The sequence below is a fragment of the Mizuhopecten yessoensis genome, unplaced genomic scaffold, assembly GCF_002113885.1.
Source record: "Mizuhopecten yessoensis strain PY_sf001 unplaced genomic scaffold, ASM211388v2 scaffold2213, whole genome shotgun sequence".
Lineage (NCBI taxonomy): Eukaryota > Metazoa > Mollusca > Bivalvia > Pectinida > Pectinidae > Mizuhopecten > Mizuhopecten yessoensis.
The window spans coordinates 838223-863914 of NW_018404434.1; the positions used below are offsets into that span (position 1 = coordinate 838223).

The following is a 25692-nucleotide window of genomic DNA, read 5'->3' on the forward strand; positions in this document are numbered from 1 at the left end:
TAGCTATATCCATCTACCGATACTATTCAAAGGAACAGATACAATTCTCCCAGCAGATGCATACGGTACGCAGCAGATGCCTATCGTATATTTGCAAACCTAGTACCGTATAACATTTCCCGGTAACCTATTACTGCATAAAGCATTGATTTTTTTCGGTATCAGCAAAAGAAAGGGTTCATTTTATATGAAATTGTTCAGTCTGTCTATATGATATTGCAATCAAAGAAACCATTCAAAGAAACCGTCTCATACTCAATCGGACTTTGTGTATGATGTAACTGACCAATCACACTAATTGGCTCATCGTTACTTGCCAGTCCCTGTATTGTCCAATCAAATCAGCCATCTCACAACGGTTGGGAATTGTCCATGTATGTTTCTGTCCAACATCATACCTATGAGTGAAGGCCCTTGTCTACAATTTTGAAATACATACAATTCTGTGTCATGATATTTGACCCGCACATTCGTATTTGTAACCACCGCCCGGTCATAACAGTAATCCCATGCATATAAGGCGGTGATAAAAAAAAATCACTACATGAATTTATATTGAGATTGGATCAGCCGTCACACTTATTGCCCGCGTGTGTCCCCTTCGGTGGTGCGAAGTGACCGTCACGTGACTACGTTGAGCCTGACCCGGCCGTCGCCATGTCGCCGCTATAAAGTGTGAGAATAATGGCCCATTTATCGCCCATGTAAATATCGTGTCACATCGGGTTCCGTACTATATTACCAGCTTCATTAATAGGCCACCTCTTCTCCATCTAAGCGTCAAAAATGATTGTAAATCATTTAGCAGTACATTACGACACAGGGACCTGGAAATTTGTTACAGTTCAGTTATGATTTGATCAAAATTGACTGATGCGGTTTATATACTAATCAATTTTAAGGCTATACATCAGCTTTCGTTACAAATGCTACCGTCAATGATAATTAGATATACACGTCTCATTGATGTCAAAATTGTATTATAAGTCGATTTAAACTCCCCTGCAGAATGTCTAATATTACCATATATATATACATCGGTGTAGGTCCAAACATGAGCTACACTGTTACAGATTCTCATGTCCCTGTGCATTACGGGACGTCACCGTGGCCTTGTGTGTAGAGTACCTCCAACCTCGTGTGTGTGGGTAATGTGTGTGTCATAAATCATGTTAAACTTATGTAATTTACCGAACAGAACCTGAGAATCGGATCATGTAACAGTGACAGCGACCGACCAGAGGTGTGTTTGCTCGCCATGTGATGGGCAGGCCGGAGCGATTCACGAGATTTATTGTTGTCCTTCGTAATTTCGCTCGTGTTTTAAAAGAGTTAGGCAACTGTGTCCCGACCGGAAATATAGAAATAACATTTTTCTTTATGTTCTATCAGGGAAAAACTAAATTGGATTTAAGGGAAAAATCAACCCATATTTAGACTAGCCAGTCAGTATTGAAATTCAAAAGGCCATGCTTTGTATTCCTCTTCACACTAAGTTACGGTTACCAGCTGTCGGAAAAGAACTAAACAAGAGACATCTTTGAAAAATACAGTTGGAATATATTGTTTTGATCTTACTAATTAAACGACATTTTCAATTAAACGGAACGTAAAATTCCGTATCCGTTTTGACAGTTAGAACGTATAATCTGTTTATCCCCAAGTTTTTATCATTGCAGCCAAGTGAATGTTTCGTCAAAATCAGGGTGGGGGAATGAATCGGAATGAAAAACTACAAAATAATGGAATGCAGGAATTCAATTTTATCATGTGAAGCTTTCTCAGATGGGCTTCAATAGATATTGAAAATTTTCAGAATCCGTCACGTAGACATTTCTTACTATACTCACGCTCTTAGCCAATCAAATTGCGGTACAGATTCGTTACAACCCTGCTATTGAGGTAGTAAATTTAACGTACTGTATAGATGAGGATGAAACTTATTTCATTCTTGAAATCTAGGGTTTTGCAGAGAACAGAACACGTGGATTTCGAGGTAGCACTTGTATTAGATCATGAATGTAGTATATCTTCCGAAGAAAAATGCATGATAGGAAAAGTTATAGGTTTCCAAAGGTACCAGCTAAGACGATTGTTGTGATAGACCTTTGCTTATTTTTTTTTCTCCATTATATTACAGTGTCTGTCCAATGTGCATTTAAATTTTAAATCTAGTTTAATACAAATCAGATATTTTGCAGAACATTAATTCTACTGTTGTAGTTAAATGGCACATAATTTAGACTTCGATATTTTGCCGTTACTTGATACCTGATAATATACGTTTTTTAGCCCGGTATTTGAGTTACTTGGCGCCGAAGACCCTTAAAACGCAAAACAATTAATAAAAAATAAAGGGGTAGAAACATAAGAATGATATTTTGAAAATAGAAATACCCCCATCATTCAAGCAATTGTCAAGGTAATTGAAAATGAGAAGACTTTATCAAAGGAACATTATAATTCGTCGAATATGGTAGCTGGACTTTATATGAATACCTAATATTTAAAATAATGCCCCGTTTGAACTTTGACATGATCCAGGCTTCTAGATAACACTTACCATATATATTGCATGCTAGTAATTTTATGAAAAATATATTTTTCATTGTTTTGTTGGCTTGTACTAATTAAAACTCATTTACAAATAAAAGGGAAAAGAAGTTGTGAAAGCCGAAGTAAATGTCAGAAGAAAAATGTACTGAAACCAGTCAATTCCAACAGAAGCATCACATATATTGATTAAACACATTTATTTTTTCACAAGAAATAACGTGCAAATATTGTGTTTCTAGAAAAGAGAGACAAACATAAATTATGCTGTGCATATAATTTCTACAAAAGAAAACTGATGGACAGATAATGTAGTTATACATTATATTTATCAAAACGAATGAAAACAAAAACTAAACAATTTACGAATATCTTTGTATTAAAAAATAATGAAACCGTATCAACATATAAAATATATGCTACTTATGTTTCTTATGAAATAGACATTCAAATAATATAAGGTTAAGTAGCATTATCTTTTTACCCCGCAATATCACTCGGGGAATAGTTATGAATATAGTAAAGTTTATTAAATTATCAATAGTTAAGGAAACAAAAACGGTATTATGATAGTGAAAAAAATGGAAAAATATTGCACTGAGTTAATTAAGATTAATTTAATTTAAGGTTAGATGTATTCCAATATAGGGTCTGCGTTAAAAATATGTTGGAGAATGATTTCTATAAGAAAACGAAACAAAAGATTTTGAAGTCCTGTGAAGATTGCCCAATTCTCACCTGTAATTGAATAGTGTGTGTATACTCGATATGGACCAGTGATGTACTCTCCCAGTACGTATACGAATTAGCCAATCAGCGCGCAGCTTTTGCCAGGGTCTTTCTCGTAACGGCCCGACAGCTGCTTCGCCAACTAATTTGCATACAACTAATGTTTACACAGCTAGCTATTACAGAAAGCAACAGGACCTGACACCTATAGGATTACCTTGTTTACCATTTCTTTTATTGTGAAAAATAAATTAAAGATATTGGATATGAGCTTTAAACATGATGTTTATTTACCTTAATAAACAAATATATTTCAATTCCTAAAATGTTGTATTCATCAATGTATGATTATTATCATCGTAATTATTACTAGTTGGGGAACATTAATTTTCATAATTATTTTAAAAATGTGTATCTTAATTTGAATATATATTTTTATCAAACAGTTGAATTGTTACAAGACACATGAAAAATATATATCTTTAGACAACAGAAACAATACCTGAACAGTAAATACATATTTTATGAGTGAAGTGTATTCGGTGAAATCGGATTCATTTAATATTTATTTGGAATATTTTACTCGAAGTTCGTGACAAAAGCTTTTTTTGTGACCTCGCCACCCTTGGCGGGACACCGGGGTGGTACCTAAGTCTGTCCCGTGACCTCCCGTGACCTCCCGTGACCTCTCTCAGGTACAAACTAACATAAGAAACGGATACCGGAAAAATATAACCGAATGTTGCTGTATACATAATTATATGATGGTTAATTTTCATGCAAATAAGTTCATGCATGTTAATGATATGTCACGTATACAAATACGATAACATGCTTCCTGATTGTAAGTGATACTTGATGGTTGCTGAGATTCGTTATGCTCTTCTGAATATTTTACTATAATGTTTAAATTCCCAAACCATATTTTACTTGATGGCTAGTGTTTCTTGTTTAAAAAAAATCAAATTTTAGCGGTGTAGTATAATAAACCATCCGTCAGGTAACCCGCTCTGTGACAGATTTGATTCGCAATTCCATGATAACATATTGCATGTCTGCACAAAACAATCTTGTGACGAATGCGATAAATATTGCTTCAAAGGATATATGATGTATGCTATTTGACCATGCGTAAATACCGTGTTCAACTCCGTATTGATACCATGATTAGCGGCGACAAAGCCACTCAGGAGTGAAAATACCGCCACTAGATCAGATTCACCGTTTCTCGTGTAAAATAAAATATAAATTTGGTCTATCATTTTTTTAATGACACTTATACATTACCACTTGTAATAATTTCCACCCGCAGAATGCATATGTATGCTATAGACCTACAGACTTGTCTAAGATCTCCGAGTCGGCCCGGTCGTTTGTGGTAAGGCTTTACTATGTGGCCGATCGTTATCAGCCTGGTTGCTACATCACGTGATGTGATTGATGGGAATTTAATGCATTAACTCTACAGGGTGGTCAGTCATCCTTTCATGGTGGCTGTGGTTTCGTTCCTCTCACGCGGGGTTGACCTTCCCTTGAAAAAGGTCATATTCATGATGACGAAATAGGGCCATCATTTTTGTATCAAATTTTATACTATTATTTTCATCTATCCTGGTTCTGCTGAACCTATCGAAGACTGTAGCTGAACTCTTGTTATCACGCGTCTACACGGTATGTGCATGTATGCGTGTGAATGGATTTTGGAATTTAAAACACGTGACTTAGGATAGCGATTCTGATTGGTTACTCACTCAGTAAAACACATTTACTGGGTATGCATAATTTGCATATCCATATATTAGCAGGTCTAGCTTTGTGTCAGAAATATAATTTCTAGAAGGATTTAATGGGCGAATGGCAGTCGAGCACCACATCAGTACACAGATGCTACTTTCATTTTAGCTATATTTTCTGATGAACCTCAAAACTACGGATGAAAGAAACGAATTTCAGGTATTTATGAAGTTGGACTGGATCGAGATATTCAGAAATCTTTGTTTCACATATTGCTTTTCAAAATAAATGTATTTATTTATGAAACTAAATCAAATATAAACTCAAAACATTGTCATCTATTTGTGTAACCTCATGTATACGACGTTACTGACGGCCTTCAAAATGGTGACGACAAAATGTGATATGCAATATAATATAATATTCCTTTGAAATAGACATCACTGTCCTCGAACTACACATGTTCACAATATGGTAGTGGTACACATTGATTCGTGACAAGTAACAACATGCTACGTTAATATATTACTTTTTACAATATGTAAAAACTTGAAATATACTTATTGGAAGGTCCAGCATAAAAAGGAATATATATATATATATATATTGTAGCATGTATGATTTACAAATCCAAATTTGTTAAGCATTTCATGTGAACAGATATGCTCCATATCAAAAAGCAAAATTAATAGCAAATGCTGAATAGAATAGATATAGAAAAATATTTGACTACTGAGTTTAGCTTTGAAAGTTTTAAGTATATAATAAAAACTACAAAGGGGCAAGGGATCAAAAAATATTCAACATGTATATACCCCGATTTTCTTTTTATGCAGTAACAAGGAAATACAAACACATTTTAAAGTTTAAAAATATATGAAATACGCTGTAAGCTGCTGTGAATTCTTAATTTAATGTACTTGGAAGTTAAAAGTCGAGGCAAGACAATACATTACCTATGGTGTTTCAATTTTCTTTCTTTAAAATAACAAGAACATACAATCACATTTTACAGTTTAAAACTATTTGAAATCAGCTATTAGGTATCGTTGACGGTTCGTTTACTTATTTTTTCAAGATTTCAAGATTTGTTTTTTACAATCTTAATTATTTATTTAATATACTATACATCTACATGTAACTAATACTTTAGTTAAAGTAAGACAGTAAATGAACTATAGTTGTAAAACTGTAGTTGTAGAATACAATAAATGTGAAATAAACAAAATTTATGTAATATTGCCGGTTTAAAAAATCTCAAGCAAACTTTTAATTACTATAATAAACTTCGATTTTATTTTATCGCCTAATTATAATTTTCAAAACAAGTTAAAATGATTAAACAGCAAAATTACCACGAAGTTATGACTATATATCATAGTGAAAGAATTCACCAGAGACCTTTATATCTGTACATGTATATACGTTTCTGTTTTCACTAAATACAGACCAATTTGAAAAGTCAGAGTACAGTATAGCAGCCATAATGTTTATCTTTCATTATTTTGTTATTTTTGTTGAAGAAATTTGATCGGACATTTTCGTTTAATGGATATTTTGAAGAAATCTCCACAAATGCATTTAAAGTTATGCTACATACCATATAACACAGTATAATATTATACAATTAATTACCTTTGTGAAGGTGAATATAATGTGCCGTGAACCTTAAACAAGTGGTATTGACCGAGAAGTATATTATGGTGAGAACTTATCAAGTATAAAAAATAATGTTTAATTAACGTGCAATAAAACAGGGTTTAGTTAAAGCAAGAAGCTCTCTTGCCCAGGCAAGTGAGTTTTTTTTCAGTGGTCATATTCATTTTGAAATGAACAAGCCCCCCTCCCTGACCCGAATGTTCTGCTTACATAAATATCTAAATTGTTAGAAAACATTCCTTCACGAATACTCAAATTATTTTATTGAAATACTTACGAAAACATGTTTAGAAGGGGCTGGTTGGGCCAGTTGGCATCACTCACATTCAGCTAACCCAGTGGACAATCGTATCTTTTTCTCCTGATATAGGGATACAGACAAAGTCATGTTCTTAGAAAACGATATATGGAGCAAATTACGTAATTACAATTTCCTCGATAGTTAATCTTGTAGAAATATAGACCGAGAGTTTATGAAACTGATGATTATTATATACATTCATATGGGTTATTTATCAAGTATAGTTCTACGAGCTTGACCGAATAGATCAATAAGCAAGCATGACAGATAACTTATCATTATGAATAAGAATCATAGTCTAACTCTGACATCAACAGTAGGACGTTTTGTGGCTCCCATAGTCCGAAAATAACCAAAGCACATTATGACGTCACACCATATGAGTGATGGACCAATTCCGTAACACACCTGCATCCAAAACAAATACGAAGAGTGTCTTAGTACCTCCCTAGCATATTTTCTTGTTATATTTAACCATCACAAGGACCTTTAATGTTTATTTCTGATTGTATGTATGCCTATTATGAGATTTCGAATGGGATTTTGAATCCACAAAGTTTGGTTCAAACGGTTTGATACTGTTTACACAAGATGCTATACATAGTAAATACAGATTTTGTTTATTAATAAAAAAAAAATCGAATCTTTGGTGTTGTTAACCCTACGTTCTGTGATCTGTTTTGATTGTATTTTATGCTATATATTCTGAATTACGCCAGATCATCAAATTAATTAATTAAGAGTCTGTTTTATGCACTGAAAGACAAAAATATAAAAAGTATGAAAAAAATGTAAAACGTGAAAGAGAAACGTAGTGAAATGTTTGTTTACAAGATAATTACATATTGATAATAATATATGCAGATTCATAAATAAAAATAAATAAATAATTAAAATATATGGTGATAAAGAGAAGTTTGTGTTGTCAGATATTGAAATTGAAATATGATGGTTAGTTTGAAGAGCTCCCACTTCACCTATTATTAACACTGAAATATTTTTATTCTCGAATTAGTCACATTAAACCTATCCTAAACATAAAATTCACTTCCAAACGTCGCATCGAGTAAATTTTTCCTTTTATCTTTTTCTTGAAAAATGTATTTTTAATTTAAATTAGTCTAACGCTTGTCAAATGAAAACAGACATTAATCAATGATTTTTTTTTCTTTAACAAAAACAACTTGAGAAACATTTGAAAATACCTCATATGTTCTTGCTTATTCGCCGTCAAGAAGTATGGCATTAGTTAAAGTAAGTTAGCCTGGGGTCTCTTGTGAATGGCATTATGTCTGTGTGCTGTGTGTCCCGGTGGGTAATGGTCCTACACTAGCCTGCTTTACCTATATCTACTGTACGCACTCTCGTGGATAAAAACCACACACGCTTTCGACCCCACAAATGGAAAAATCGACGTTATGTAAATTTTTAAAATCACGAGTCGTTGCTCCGTGTGTACAAAGTCTAAACGCGCTGTGTCTTGATATGCCCAGCCAACGAAGAAATCCATTAAAAAGATAAACTACGTATAAAAATGTACGTATATATATATATCGCGCAAGTGGTGAGCCTCTCGCAAAAGCTAACGTGAAACTTATCATAAAATGATATCGTGGGGGCTTTTCATGGTCCGACACTCCAACGGCTTATTATCTCAAATTCCCTGCATTTAATAGCAATGTAATTTATCATGTTAGTATCCTGTGTTATGGAAGTCTCGTCAACGTAAGCCAGGCGTCCATTTAGCGTATAGAAACCTGCGGAGGTCCTCATGCACTACTTTGGCGCAGCGGAGGGCGAACAACATAGACCGAGCGAGAGGGTAAATCGTTTGTCAGGTTGGTAAAATTAGTCGTAGTTTATTAAAACGTCGAGGCAATATTTTTTTCAATTGCCAGTTTAAAGATCGTATCTTTTGCATCTAAGAATTTTGTGTGTTTTTGGATTCCATAATTAGAAGATGTCAAAGTTGTATATAAATCGTAATTTCATATTATGAATCGAGGCATCTCGGGAGTCTTGTTTTGACATTCAACCACGGTATTTTCTGTGTTGTTTTTGACACTTGTCAGAATTCGCTGTCCTACATTTACTACGCGTATAGTCAGTCTAACGTATGGAGTTGTGAGGCAAAACACATTGATGGCGCGGTGCCGGGCGGCGATATGCTGTGTATCCCTAGAATGTTTATACGCAATAATCGCTTCCTCTAACTGTGAATCTGGTATTATATCTCTCAGTTTTTGTGATAACCTGTTCATTGCAATAATTATATAATATGGTCCAAGGTTTTAACGTTAACAATTTCGTACAATGAAACCTACTTATATTATTTGCGTACGATTGAAATCGTAGTATTCCGTTTATTCTTTTGTAATAGCGTTAATATTTTATGTGTGGATCCCGGAGTTCATGTCAGTCGATCTGCTTTCTCTTGCCTTGAAAACACTGCCACAGGTAATTACTAAAATTGTGATAAGAAATATACATGTAGAAGAAATACAGGGTAATAACTAAAAAATATTTAAGAAAAACAGGGTAATAAGTAAGAAAAACAGAAACGATACAGGATAACTAGCGAATTGCTGTCTTATAAATGAGATAATTGACATTTTATTTAAAAAGTACAAAATACATCGAAATTTTACTGTAATTAAACTTCGTTTCAAGAATCGCAGTGCATATTCTAACTTACATTGTAACACTTCCCTCATAGCCGTTGGCATTACTAAGTGTTGCGCCTTTCAAGCTATTAGAAAAACCTATTTATAAGAACCTAAATTAATTTTATTTATTAACGATAATAAAATTAGGTTTTAGAAATCAAAATATAATTTCCCTTTGACGAGAACATGCATTCTAGATTAGTATAGGCGTGGACTGTTATGGATGGCCAAATATAGTTCTATTCAAAAACACAAAGGCATTAGATATCAGGCTTAACCCAAACCTTCTCATTTCCTTCGGTATTTACTATAGTAGAACTGCACGTGACGTGTACGGACCTCGTATTGTGTGTACCGGCATAAAAACCAGCATGAACGTGAACACGTAGGTTCATGACGTATAACGCGATTGGCAATTTAATTTTTCCGGACGAAACATATCGATTATTGGTTCCGCGTTTTAGTGACGCCCTCGTAAACCAAACCCAATTATCGCCGTTGCTTCGATAAATAGCGCTTTTTGGTGCTATTGTCAACTCCACGGGGAGCGATTCGGAGCTCTTGGCATGCTGACACAGTAATTTCATCGAAAATAATGTTTCAAACCATGGATTTCTCATTCTAACTGAACTGTAAAACAGTTTCTCTACGGAATGTTGCAGCAAAATGCAAACAATAGAAGGGTTCGCGACAATGTACAGCTTTCAGGTAACAGGGAGAAATTGACGTTAAACTTCAATTTGTTACGTCTCTTCCAAAATTGTCACTTTTAACATAAATATATGGATCTGTGTGGTATACAATACATGTCAGCTTGCACCAATACATCACAATTAAGATATCGAAATGGGGAGGACGTCAGCTTTTCTGCCGATAAAAACGTAGTTTTGTCTTGAGTATATTCTGACCCTTCCACCAGACATAATATAACTGGACAGATGCACTTTGGGACATATAACTGAACGAATCTCTAATTACGAGATAACATCGTTATGCTTTGTTTCAGAACACTTATATTGCATAGCTTTTTGAATGACCATTGTTGCCAGCACGTCATCGTTTTCGTTTTATTTTTCTGATTGTTAACTTTTATTGTTGTCTGATGTCCAATGTCCATGATGTCTGAGAACAGTGGTTATGTTGTTTTTAATGTCATTGCAAATGATATTTGACGATCAATGTTGTCGTTTGATGGGGACTGTTAAAATATTGTTTGCACGACGGTCTCGGATATTGCTATGTATAAAGCCACTAGTACTATTTATATTTCAGTTCACTCAATATGTCCTACGGTCATTATGTATGAAGTTCGTTCATGGTATATATGCGAAGGTCACAGGAAACCGTTACACCTGAAGGTCATAGTTCATGAGACTGATATTAATGTCACGTGTTTGCTTTGATTACAGATGCACAGGACAACTCGGATAAAGATTACGGAACTCAACCCCCACCTGATCTGTGTGCTCTGCGGGGGGTACTACATAGACGCGGCCACCATTATTGAATGTCTGCACTCGTGTGAGTAAAAACAACATTTATTATAAATAACTTGACACGTGCTTTCTTATATATTTACAGCATAAATACCATCCTGAAGATCTCGGTAGCCGATGATTTTGTTAATTTGTTAGTTTGTTTGTTTGTTTGCGGTTAAACTTCCTCGCAAAAGCCAGGGTCACATGAGAACGAAACGAAAAAGAGCACAAGTAGGAAACGAAAAAGATCACGAGCGTTGCAATGAAGGGCAGCAGATCAATGTTGGGCTGTTCCATGTCCTTCAAGTAGAAGTCATAGAAGAAATCCCTCGATTATGCAGGGGCCCACACATAAATCGCCTGTTACAATATACACATGCAGTGAGATACAGCAGGTCTTTTCCTGGTATCTCAATATCCCCTAAAATAGAAGACAAAAAAAGAAACCACCCCCGATTCTGCAAGGGGGTCGATAGCCATACAAACAAAATAAAGCATTATCGGTTACATTTTATTGTTGATTTCTTGAAAAGGGGGAAATGCTTTGCGGATAAGCACCAATATGAAATCCGAAAAGAGAAAAGTAATTCTATTTTAAACCGGATTTAGCTGTTTCACTTCGTTAATGTACTACTTACTTAATACAGGGAAGCTTTCCTGGCTGTCAGTCGATAATTTCCCGCAGTCCTGCTAACCTTAGTGAATTGGATATTGTTATTTCTTCTTTCATGAATTCAAATACCGGCAAAAATGTCGTTTAGAGCACAATTGCAAACAGCAGTGTTGTAAGTACTTAACAATGCCACTGTTCAGTGTTCATATACTATAGTCCTGCCGTAGAGACAAAAAATAAAACTAAGGAAATTACGGAATTATTTTGTGCCAGACTGTCCACATTTACGGGACTCGACGGGTCCCTTTATTTTTTCCCTATCATGTTCGGGTGAAGAAAACGTCTGTTGTATCTCCTATTGCATGCTATCGCAAGAGGCGACTTGTGTACTCCACCTCATTTCCCTACAGAACTGGGGGAGGGGTCGTCTGTGCCGTCTGCTTAGGTGGTATTGAATAAACCCAAACAGATATAAAGCCCCATTTGTAGCACTTCCGATATCAATCTATTCTTTTCCCCACTACCCTACTTTTTCTTTTAAGTGGTGTCTCGCTATACACCAGTCTTCATGTTAATATTTCCTTTTTTTATATTTGGCTCTCGTTTTATCGGTTTTGAGTTCGAATGATGGTTTTGTTGCCGCTTAAATACTCTCTTGCTGTTGCGAGGACGTTAAACCCTAAACAATCATCGGAGGAAAAAAATATACCAAGACTGACAATATGAGGCGACTTATGTGGGTCCTCTTCAAAGCATCTGCTTAGGGAACAAATTGATAGAACTAAGAGCACACTGATACTTTGATTATTTCATTGTCTCTAGAGGCACACAGTCCGTTTAATTTCCCAATGTTTCTTCTGTATGAGTGTATTGTGTTGGTAGGCAATGAAGATCAGATCATAACACACCAAATCCCAGTAATGACCTACACGGTATATATCTCATTGGTATTAACTGATACCCGAGAACTGCTTCTCATATTGGAAAAACAATGCTCATAGCTTTGTCATGGTTCCAAGTTCGCGAGGACGCAATATCGCTGAGAGCAATAAGTGAGGACATTTCTCACACCCTTGTTCAGCATAGCTATGTGGCGTGGAGTTTATGTTTATACAAGGTTTCATGTCCTCGCAAAAGCCAAGGTCAAATAAAAGACGGGTGCCGAGGCAAACAATGACAAAATAAAAATTCGCGAAGTGAGAAAAGCAAATATATGGAAAAGATCATAAGTGTTGAAATGGGTCAATAGATCTGTATTTGGTTCGTGAATGCCCCATAGGAAGACAAGAAAAAACCCGATTCTACAAGTGGCATCACATAAGTCGCCTCTTACTATACAGTTGGATTCAGTAGGTTTACTTGTTCTCTGAAGCTGCAGGGTTCGAATGTCGATATCGGGTATTGCATATGATATCTAATTTTTGGCCGCTCCCTGTTTTACAGTTTGCCGGACATGTATCGTCCGCTACTTGGAATCAAGCAAGTACTGTCCAATCTGTGATGTCATGGTACACAAGACAAAACCGCTACAGAATGTCAAGTAAGTAACCTTACCGACAAGTCAGTTAACTAGGACCAGGACCAAGAAACACTGATGTAACTGGATATTTGAAACCCAGCGGCACCTCAGCACAGTATCACAGTGTCATTAACATAATATCCGAAATCCTATAAAACAGTGTTCAGTTTCATATTCTTCTTAGGAACCTCTTTTAGCATTATCAATAAACCGTACAGACCTTGAAATCTCACAGAAATTGCAAAAAAGAAAATGTAGTAAAAAAAATGTTTTTCAAAGACAGCAGTCATTTTAGTTAGTGCGTGTGTGTTCTATAGTTCGAACCTTTAATGTCGGTCATCACGAAAGGGTGAGTTGTGTATGCTAATAACGTTATACTGTGGAATTTCAGATCAGACAAAACACTACAGGACCTTGTGTATAAGCTAGTACCAGGATTATACAAAAGTAAGTACTACACTATTTGTCATTGTATATAGCATTGTCCCTATTGTAACACTTCCCGTCATCGTTTTGGTACTTATGACATCACAATAGATGATATATTACACTGTGTAGTTGTACTATAAACCTTTATTTTGTTTAGTAGCTAGGCCATAGCAAAGAATGCTCTAATTTCTTGTAACTAGTAACTGGAGTATACAAAAATATTTATTTTGAGTTGTATTACACAAAAACGTTACAATAGTACATGTGTAAATTCATGCAAGTGTTTGTCCAAAATATTTCTCGTTTCATCCATCATTGAGCAAAGACAGGTGAAAAAAAGAAACAGTTTTATTCATATTTGGCCTATAACAGAGTTAGACACGGAGCCTTGGCAGTGTAAGGGGGTAGTTTGGAATTTGTTCGACATTTGTAACCCTGTAGTAATGTATACCATTGGATCTGTTGTCACAATAATTACCTATATCACGAGACATGCCTAGCTATTCAGCAGGTAGGTACGATTTCTACAGAGCCGCCCGGAGGATTTCCCACTATATATTATATACACACATGTCGCCTCCTGTCCAATATACCGTAATTAATGAGTTGTCATTCGAACTTTGTAGAAGATACATGCGTTCTTTCAAACTCGATTCGTGGTTGTCCATACATAGTCAATTACATGCTGTGCAGTGTAAAGCGGTAAGAACTACAAAGTGTCAGTTTTTGATTAATAGGGTCGTCCCTGTAGGTTGGCCCGTATAAAAATATAGGTAAATGATCGACCGAGGTTAGCGGCGTATCTAGATTATAGGGGATACGATTCACAGGAAGTTTGAACCTTGTTTTCTCTACCGTTGAGGTATGTTACTACAACTGCACAAATCTACGACAGAAAATCGTTCACTATTCATAAGAAGATCGGTCATTTTACAATTTAAATGTTAATGTGACATTTTCACGAACACGATTTGTTTTTGCAGGTGAGATGAAACGCAGACGAGACCTATACAATGCCCACCCAGAAGCAGGTAAGATCGGAAATGTACCTCATAAATTATTTTAGATAATTTCCGTATGCATAATTAATATCAGAATTGAAATGGGACATCTTTTTTAAACAAAACACTAAACAAAATTAAACTATCCAATTCAATGGCAAATATCAAAACGGCGAGTTGTGACGTCAGAGGTTTTGACACTTCCGCTCGAACGAGTTTGACTTTGTTTATGCTATGACAGGGTGATGAATTATTTGTTTATTTTATGTTAACGGTTGCGTAACTGAGCACGTGCGTCCACGGGAAACTTGATCTAACACTTTATACAGACAGTGACGTTAAGTTACTGTGACATGTATGAGAGATTGGTGTTATTTTCACCACCCAGGCTGTCAGTTGAAAACTGTACCGCTAGTAACAGACTGTATAAAGCGATCATAAAAACAACTTTGCATCGTTTTTTTAAATAACATATTTCGACCATTCTGATTCATCATTACCCGAAAGTTAGTATTGCTCATATATTCTAATGTTGGTCTTTTGAAATATGTGTGTGAATTAATTTGCGAAGATCATTAAATTTTACAGAGCTCTTTAATAATGGAGAGTAATAAATTTCGCTGTAAGACAGCATATAGTTTTAGGTTTAAGAAAATTCTAAGAAAGAGTTCGATCGATCCGGAATCTCAGAAGATGAGGAATATATGTTAGCTTATAAAACGTGAAAAATGTATATGACATTAACTTTTTGGAGGCTGAAATGATCAATCAACTCGGTGGTACAAATGTTTGAACCTCGGCGGTACAAAGCGTTTGAACCTCGGCGGTACAAAGCGTTTGAACATCGGCGGTACAAAGCGTTTGAACCTCGGTGGTACAAAGCGTTTGAACCTCGGCGGTACAAAGCGTTTGAACCTCGGCGGTATAAATGTCAATTGGCTTAAAATAATCGTTAACGTTTGTTAACATGCAAGTTGTTGATATTGTTTTGAGATAAAGTTCAGCCGTGATGCTACAAAATTTCAACAAAACTGAACACAGAACTGGGCGATGCAACCTTCACTGGATTATGTGAGAATCAAGAGAGATCTTGACTTAACCCATTACTTGTTTGAGAAAAAAGAGAGGCCTACTGTATTTTACATCATTTTATTGTAAGAGGCAACTTATGTTTGCTCATCGGGATTAGGCGTTTTTCTGTGTATTCTGCTTTGTGGACATTCATGAGGCACCGTAGTCTATAGTAGTAGGATGCTGGGCTCGTGATCGAAGGGTTGTCGGTTCGAGTCACGTCACGGCACTGTGTTGTATTTTTGAGCAAGATACTTTGCTCCGCTTGTTCCAGTCTACTCAGCTGTAAATGAGTTACGTGTTTGAGAAGTGCTGGAATTGTTGAATGCTAGCTATGGCACCACCGGCTGTGTGCTCCCCGGGGAGTTGAGAAAGATATTCGATGGTTGCAAAGGCCCTATAACCACGGATAATAATTTGTGAACCGCTTTGAGACGACCTACGAACTAGGTTGTGATAAAGCGGTACATAAGAACCTCGAGTTAGTATTATGAAACAAAAAATAAATCTGCTGCAATATTTTCTGACTTCCCCGCTCCTTTTTGTTTGGTGTTTTCCTCCTGGATACCCCTCTGTATATGACCTCAGCTGTTGCAAAGATGTAAAACCTCGAACAAATAAAACAAAGATTTTTTTGTTTTTTTTTCCAGCTCATCATTGCACTGGACCATGTGAGGAGAAAGGAGATGAGGACCAGGACCGTCTCATCTACACATACGACGAAAAAATCAGCCTTTCCCTTGAGCTGTACTCTGAGTAAGTACTTAAAGTTTGTCGGAGCTAAGGACTTTAAAACAATGTTATAATGGGCTTATTTGAAAATAATACCGATAAGTAGTAGAAAGGTTATGAATCACAACCAGTAAGTGTTTATACGTGACGTTTCAGTGACAAGTACGATACGCACCAAGTCACCTTCGTCAGACAAATGGCCAGTGAAGGGTGTGTACATAAAGGTGTAGCATATACATGTACGAGTTGGCGATATATAATTGAAGTCAATTCGGACACGCTATACACGTGTGGACACTTAGTTGTTGTACATGTGCGAAATGACCAATCCTACCGACAATTTTATTCGGCCAAGTTTTGTTTTACAACAATAAGGAATTTTAAACAAAGTCCCGGAGGGAAAGATATATTTATTGTGGTGATGCATACTTGGATCTCCATGTCATACGTCTATCATCGGGGCTGCTTTGTATACACAAGCAGAAGAACGTATACCATTATGGGTAATAATCTACATAACATCTATTTATAGAATGGAAATCGGCTAAATTTTTATCACTGGTAATATGTTCGGATTTTCACCTCAAGTTGGAAGAATTCGATGTAAACAACCTGTTACTGGAATACGAACTTATCAATTAAATCTTTTGAACGCTTAAATCATGACAGTTCCGGGAAAGTATCGATTTAGATGGTTTGCAACACAAATATTGTTATTGTTATTATTTATATTGCTAAAAACTAAATATGCTACTGTATAACCTCTATATAATGTCCCTCTTTTCGTTTGCCACCTCGCCTACCGCCAATATATTCCATGGTCCATTTCTCGTTTTTCTTAAGCATTCCTTTATATGTTTTCCCACATTTATCTCCAAACCCCTCTATTATGTCAAAAAATTATATGGACAAGTAGTGGCCGTATAACGAGTTTTCATTGTTTATATATTTTACTTTTAACAGATGTGTGCCAGAGGAAGTCCTTGATTTCAGTACAGGAATAGTCAATCCCGATCGAATGAAGGTAACGATAGTAGATCATATGTGACGTCACATAAAAAGTGTCCTATTCATTCTATTGCACAGCTAAAGGTTTTAATCAGATGCCTGTTATAATTTCTATAGAATAACACTATAGAATATAGAATAAATACGAATAAATCATATGTTTGATTTCCGAAGACCGGAGCTGAGCATAACGAAGACGAAGATGAAATAATGACATTGTGTCAATATACTGTAAAATGGTTACAATTCCTTGGAGACAATGTTTCAGCCCGTCAATATTATCAGCGAATGCTTGAGTCAAAAGTCAGTAGGTTTTACTGGAAAATGGGATCATGTGACCTATTTAATACAACAGATTGTACCATGTGATACAATATATTTGTTGCAAGGAATGGTCCGACAATGTATGCATCTGTAAAATAAGGTCAAAGTGGTATGCTATATAAATACCCCCATCCCATCAAATACTCTCAGCAGATTTCTAAAGACACGGTCCACTGTAATCTACCATTTTATATCAAACATTACAAGTCCCTGCGAGCCTCATTAATTTTGTATGTAAGTCACACTTGATGCTTTTCCGCCACAGAAGAGGGATGTCCGGTATCTGCAGTGTCCGGCAGCAGTGACCATTGGTCATCTGAAGAAGTTCATCAGGATGAAATTTGACCTGCCACCTCGCTACAAGGTACTTCACATGTGTAGCTAATTCATGATGTGGCATAAGGGATTAAGTTGTATTGGTTTTAATTTGATACTATAAGATTTTATAAAACCATATGTAATTTTGACGCCCAATGAAAAGTTCCAACACAACGTAATTTCTACGTGCCATTAGCTATCCCCTGTTATTTTGGCAAATGCAGCCGTTATTGGTATTGCTATGATAAAAACTGTTCCCCAACGATTAATGTTTGACAAACATTGTCGTCTAAATCTTCGTAAAACTTATTTAGATTACACACCGACACGTACCCTTTCTCAGGGCAAATACACACATGCACGCATGCACAACACACATTGGGGCCATCCTTAAATGACCTTAAAAGCTGAAAAGACGTTAAACCCCATACAACTAGCCAACCAACACTCATACACTCGGTAAACTTCCTGTCTGTTTGGGTTTGAAAATTAATGAACTCGAATGACAAACAATTATTTTTCCTTTGGGAACTTCGGTGTATAGCATAACTTAGTTTGTTATTACAACTCAGATATTGTTTAAAAAATCCACAATAGTGAAAATATTTTACACGTGGTGAAAAGGTTGGAAGTAACATCAATGCCTATGTTAACCGCTGTGAGAACTAAGGATATGGATAAAATAACGACCTATGACCTGTGACGTCATATGTAACGTGTACGTACATGGTGATACAATAGAACATATATAAAATACTTCTTTTTGGCAGCACACGACCGTCACAGTGATGTCTGGATATGTTATTGAATTATCATTTGTTTATTCTGAATTCGTAAAAATGCAATTTGTGAAACATAGACCCCATGGCATTTAAATTATGAAAATTATACTGTTAGACTAAGGAAAAACCTGAAAACCAGCCACTATTCGTTGGAGTACCTGTAGACTTAAGCTAATTTTTTCCGCTACTTGCTTGATTGTCTTCCTTCCTTTTGTTTCATCCGTGTCTTAATATATTTGAGATATTGTGTTCATCCATATCATAACATTGGAACCCCTACGATACCAAAACTACTTCCTCCAACCCGAATATCCTATTTCCCCTCGCCTTTCCCTTCCCATTCAAACAACCTAACCACCCTAGCTCACTAAATTCCGACCTGAAGAGCCCCATCATTATTTACCTATCTCATCCCTTTCAATTACCCAACCACCCTTATTCACTTACCCCGACCCGAATAACGCCATCACTGCTTACCTAACTCATCCCATTCAAATACCCAACCACCCTAGCTCACTTCACCCCGACCTAAAGAGGCCCATCACTACTTGCCCTGCTCATCCCCTTCTAACGACTCAACGACCTTAGTTTACTAGGCCCCGACATGAGGAGCCCCATCACTACCCACCAATCTCGTCCCTTTCAAACAACCCAACCAACCACTCAACTTCTCCAATCCAACAGTTCATTACAACTCGTGTCCTCCTCCCATGCGTACAACCCATAACCGTCATCCAGCCAAATCTTTCCATCTGAAAATAGCCCAACAATGTACCATCTTCTAATCAAACAACCCCACCACCACCCACCTATCCCCTTCCTACAAGACTGTCCAGTATTACATGTGTAGCCATACTGTTATTTATTTTTTTCTTTTCTAGATTGACATTTTCCACTCATTTGAACCGTTAGACGACTTGTTCACCTTGATGGATGTAGCATATATTTACACGTGGAGGCGGGTAAGTTCACAACATAATCACAACAAACTAGAATATTTCTTAACCATAGTTTTTTTTAACTCATTCACCACTGAAAATTCGTAATGATCTATTCCAACGTTTGTTGGACTTCAAATGTGTTTTCATGGGGTGAATGAGTCAAATCTCTTCATCGCTGTTGCTTAACTGCACTTCAGATAGTGGCAATGCAGCATGGCATTACTGTTATTAGAATATCTGCCAATGTTTGGTACTCGTTGACTTTGTTGTGTTCCTAGATCGACACAAATAAATCAAAATGTATTGTATGTGTCTAGAAGAACACATTTCTTTAACGTGGGCTGTATTAAACAACTAATGTTATCTATACCATTGTATTACAGCAATCGCCATTACGACTTGTGTACACCGTGTTCGAATTGGCAAGAAACCACAAGCGAAAATATGAGAATGAACAGACGGTAATTACGGAGAAACAACCATCTACAATAGAAGATGTCCCGAAGGAAACACCAGTAGCCGAGAGAGATACATCTCCTATGCAACCAGCCATGGAAGCCAGTCCCCCTTCACAGACGACGCCAACGCCTGCTACTGCACCTGCACCTGTGCAGACGGTGACGCCCGTGACACGAGATGAAACACAACATGCAAAAGAGTCTTCCTTTCAAGTGAAACAGAACGGAAAAGATCCAGCGCAAAAGGAAGCCAGTGCTCCGGTTATCAAGAAAAATACATCCAAGTATATGGACCGACTATCCTGTCAGGCACCAACCTCTTTGAGCAAGGGACTCTTGAGTAAACATCCCGTAGAAAGTGCTGGGTTCAAACCCTTGGAGGATGTGAACAGCTTCAGCAACAACAGTGGTAGTGTGTATGACTTTAACGATGGTCGTGATAGTCCCGTTCCAGCTTTCACGTCGCCCTCTGGTGGCGGTGGTGAAAACGGCAGTAAAGGGGCTTTAAAACAGACATCAGGAAAGAAAAGAAAATTAGCAAACGGTAAACTTTCTTATATAGCCGAATCACGCTTACAGGAGCAAGTTATCTCTAGTAAGACAAAAGTAACGAAAGACTCAACGAAAACTAACAAACCAACAACAAAAGAGAAGAAGCAAGGACTGTTCGATATCAGAGGGAAAGTGAAATCGTCCAAATTTAATGGCATTTATACGCCGCATGTTCTGAATGGACACATCAGTAACTAAACGGTGGTTGTATGTTATGGTGGATTAAATCACTTCGCTGTATGTGATTATTGAAAGTCTGAAAGCAGCTAATGTTATATTTTGAGAAAAATGTGGTATAGCCATAAAAGGAAAACGAAGTTCTAAATATTCCTTATTTGGATGGAAGTGTTTGCATTACCGGTTACTGTTGAATATTCAGTTCAATCTGTGTTACATATGGATTGCCGTGGTCATTTTTGGAATGGCTAAATTATTCCCTATTTGATTCAACTGGTTTTATTAGATGATTTTTAGACAATTTGGAAGTTTACTACTCACTGTCTCAGTTTTCTGTACAAACACTACACAGAAGAATGCTGAAAACGGTTGGGGCATTTTTATAGGGAACCTTTTTTAGGGAGCAAGGTTTCTTGCATTAAAGGGCGTTATATCAATATTGCATTTTCGGCAATTGAAAGTTGTAATTTTAATTGCCTACTGAAGAGCATTTTCCACATTTCGTGCCAGTTGCTAGATATTCTGAACTGGCGTCTGGTCTATACATACGCTGGTCAACGACAAATATGTGGCGCGCTACTCAAATGCTGTGAATGTTGTATTTCAATGATGATTTGTCAAAATGGCACACTTGAAAAACGTTCCCTTCGTGATGCAGACAGAAATCTCAACTCTGGGATAAAACAATTGAGTTTTCACAGCCTTGTACTCTTAAACACGGTGGAGATATCTTGTATAAACACAGATGACATGCGTAGATAAAATGGAAAATGAAATACATTTCAAAAATATTTATATTTAAAATAGTGATGGAAGTTGATCTGTCCAGAAATTTTATTTAATGAGGATTTGTATCTTGAAACACTAAACAACAAGACGTATCATTAAGTTTGTCTTAGTCATATTTTATTTCTATAGTAAATACCCTGACCTGAGGTTCAATTTACTGTGTTAAAAATGAAATACAAAATATCAAATAAACCCAGAAGTCTAAAATTCATTGGGAACACTGAGGATAATTTTTTAGGAGCTTTCGTTTCAATTCCCTCCTAAAATAAGTATCCAGTTATTTCAATGAGTTTCCCTCACCTCGCTAGTTTAAGATGAAATTACAATATACCTGTAATTAATTCTTATTTCTTAACAACCCTGAATAAAATATCACCCATAGGAATTTTTTTTCAAACTTTCACTGACAAGAAAATTATTGAGACTTTCTTTATCCAATGGCACGAAATCAAAGGCCTATGTTGTTACACAGCACATGTGCCGAATGGTTGCTGTTTCGTTTACCATAGAATGATGACTAGTATATTAGCAAAGATCTTAACTTGTAATAAACACCGTGGTAGGTACAGCGTACGTAAAGAAAACGTAATGGTTTCTGATGGCATTTATTATAACAATATACTCGTAGCCACAGAGTCTTGCGACAGCATGCTTCTGTCCCGTAATGCGTTTTTATAACACTTAGATATATCTTGTTTTCTACCTGTACACATTTAACGTGTTTACTGCATATGTAGGCATTCCGAAAATTCTTTTATAGACATATACAGATCAATTTTGTTTGAAGTACCTTTTTAGAGCATTTTTATGACAACGGCGCTATAAAACGGAACGAATACCACCCGTGATGGCTATTTATAGATAAAGAACCCAAACAACTACCCGTGGAGTAGAAATGGTCTGCGGTTTCAGAACGTAAATTTAATGTTTTTCTATAATGGGGAGGTATACTTTTAGCTTAAGCTTTTTACCTTTTGATACTGGTGGCCCATTACCTGAATATGATAGGCGACATTCGCATGTTTTAAATGAATTTTGATACATGCATATATTATAATGTTCTGAAGCCAAGATCAACCTAACTAAAAGTATTTTGCCTGGTTATTTCATGTGGTGTTTCGGGCATAAAGATACTCATGAGAGGTAAGTAATATGAATGAAATTCGCTCTGAAAATTTGTGCTGATGTTGACTGTTTGTGATAAAAGTTTTATTTTTTTTTATCTTCCTACATGTTATTAATTTGGCAAACAAAACGGTAATCTAAGTGTAATAAATTAAGAAAAGCCTAGCTTTCGTTACTTATAATTCAATTTTATTGCTTAATTATAATTGCAGAATATATTTTGATGGTAAGCTACATAAACCGACAAACTTAAATTTTAACCATGTTCAATTTTCGAAACTATGTTTCCGCATTTATTTGTCGCCTTTATTTGTGAATTTTCTGTTTAGCATTGCTTTCATTTTGTGTAAAAATTGCACAAGTAGTGCTTATAGTTTCCAGGACTTGCTTTTGTGATGGAGTATGATGCTGACAGCTATGTGATGAGAATACCGGTTATTCATAACCACAATTATATTTTTTACACTTGGACCAAACTATTTTACGTCACTTCACACTTTTTACGTTATTTGAAGTTTTATGGTTTGTGACGTCATAACTTGATTTGATTTGATGTATTCAATTTCTTATTTATGTTACGCACTACTTTGCAACATGTTTACAGCACGTGATATGACGTCACGTGATCTTTATATTTCCTTATGTTAAAATAATGTGAAGTAAACATAACGTGATGTACTTGTTCTTGTTTGTTTGTATTCGTCACGTGGTGTAAAGGTTAATCACGTGGTGTTTAATGCCACGTGACATTGGTTTGCGTTACCTGATAATGTGTTTTTGGCCTGATGTACTACGTCTTTTGGTTTAGTTGTGACGTGACTGGTGTAAAGTGATACTTTATGTGTTATTAAGGTCACGTGATTTGTAAATAAAGTAATACTTTATATGTTCGCGTGATGTGTGTATACAGTAATACTTTGTTTGTTCTTCCGGTCACGTGATGTTTATGTAATGTGATACTTCAATGTATTTTGCGTTATGTGTAATGTTGACAATGACAGACTTGTAATTAAACTAAGCTGTGGTGCCAATTTCTATCAATGTTTCGTGTTATTTATTGTACTGTGCGTGAAAGCCAATAGACAGCTGTGTGTAATACATACACGTCCTAATGTGTTTGTAGTATTTTGGCTAGTGGGATGCTTCCATAATTTAAAAACTATAATAAATAATATGATATAATATGATATAATATGTGATAGTAATTGCCCGTCAACACAGTAATGTCATACCGAGTTACATGGTAGAAAATGGGTTGATAGCGTGCCAAGAGAGACACAAATCATACATGTTAAATAAAATCTAAGGAATGGAAAAGATTGAGATCTCAACTCGTGTAACAGATATGTTTGGTCTCGTCAATATCCTTTAAGTAGGGGACACAGTAGAAATATGAGATTCTTAATGAGGCCAAAACTATTATCACCTCGTACAATCATGAAGTGAAATAGTGCATGTCTGGTTGTTCCGTCAATATGCACAGATGAATACAGTGAGTGAGAAACCCTTGAATATCAACTATCTCTACCAATCATGTGGTACGATATAAAGTACAGCTAGGGCTTTTTATACCAAGTACCTAGCCATCCTCGAAAGTTTAGGGGGAACGCTCTCAGGTTCTATGCACCCCTTGGATATGTCATGACAAAATTAAAAGCTACGTACACGCAAGCTTGCGGATACTACAAATAGGCTAATATAGTCGTTTACTGTATATCAAAAGAATCGCGCGGCACCTCAACTGTAAAAGGGACAGGTTTTGAAGTCGGGTGTTCGCTTCTCTGAAAACGTCAAAGGACAGGTAACAAAATGGCTAGCTGAGTGTCTTGATTTGTTATGATAAATTACAGGTGTGCAAAGAACGTAAGTTTGCGTATTGATGCTATAATTGTTAAGGAATTTTACAATAAATACACCATATTTTACTGGGGTGGTACATAGTCATAAATGAGCTAGCACTTTCGGTAGCCCCGTCAACCTTTGTTAATTTTTAGGACATCACAACGAAAAAACTAACTCTGTAGTATTGATTCTCCTAGCGCTGACCTACTCCTCGGCAGTTCCACTAAAAGTGTATTGCATACATTGACGGCAGAAGAGTAGTCACTTTAATTAGTAATTTGTATCTAGAGGGGAGTGGGAAAATATATCTAGTTGATTGATGCACACGGAGAACAATGGAGGCCATCTTGATATGAATGGATAATAGTTTCTGTAAATAAAGTTACTGGAAGTGTTAACATTTTTGCGGACACATATTTTCATGGTTGTTCAAACGAATCATTAGCACGAGAGTGAAGCCGCAAAATGTACAATACTATTTCATACGTATATATATATATACATGTTCATTCGTACTTAACCGGTCACTGTCCCAAATGCATTTTGATAATGTTAAGACTTTTTCCAATATTTACCTTTGTGTGGATGGAGACTGAATATATTTTTTATTTATTTTTTGCTGTAAAAAACAGTTGCCACACTATATGTTTACAAATATCAGTAAATAATATGAATTATTTCACTTCAGAACGACCTGCTTCATATTTAAGGTAAGATAAATACAACATGTCGACAACAGCTTTCCTGATATGATAAACTACACAAAAACATGGATTACAAACAACGTGGTTTCGTCTATGTCTTCTCATTATACGACACAATACATTTATATAAGAACAATCTTGTTAAAATGTGTTAAATTACATGTTGATAAGATATATTCGATTGTGT

General features: G+C 36.0%; 1 protein-coding gene across 2 annotated transcripts in view; it reads left to right on the forward strand.

Moving 5' to 3' along the window:
- Positions 1-23994, forward strand: part of LOC110445339 (polycomb complex protein BMI-1-A-like) — a 32222-nt gene extending 8228 nt beyond the window's left edge. The window contains exons 1-10 of one of the 2 annotated variants that reach the window (XM_021489897.1): positions 8711-8814; positions 11052-11163; positions 13177-13273; positions 13644-13699; positions 14665-14712; positions 16404-16509; positions 17449-17509; positions 18083-18181; positions 19799-19879; positions 20242-23994. In XM_021489897.1, coding sequence (XP_021345572.1) covers positions 11052-11163; positions 13177-13273; positions 13644-13699; positions 14665-14712; positions 16404-16509; positions 17449-17509; positions 18083-18181; positions 19799-19879; positions 20242-21066 — 1485 coding nt within the window. In that variant the 5' untranslated portion in view covers positions 8711-8814 and the 3' untranslated portion in view covers positions 21067-23994. Of the gene's footprint in view, positions 1-8710; positions 8815-11051; positions 11164-13176; positions 13274-13643; positions 13700-14664; positions 14713-16403; positions 16510-17448; positions 17510-18082; positions 18182-19798; positions 19880-20241 lie in introns of those variants that run through there. The other variant, XM_021489896.1, reaches the window with a different exon arrangement.
- Positions 23995-25692: the final 1698 nt, after the last annotated feature.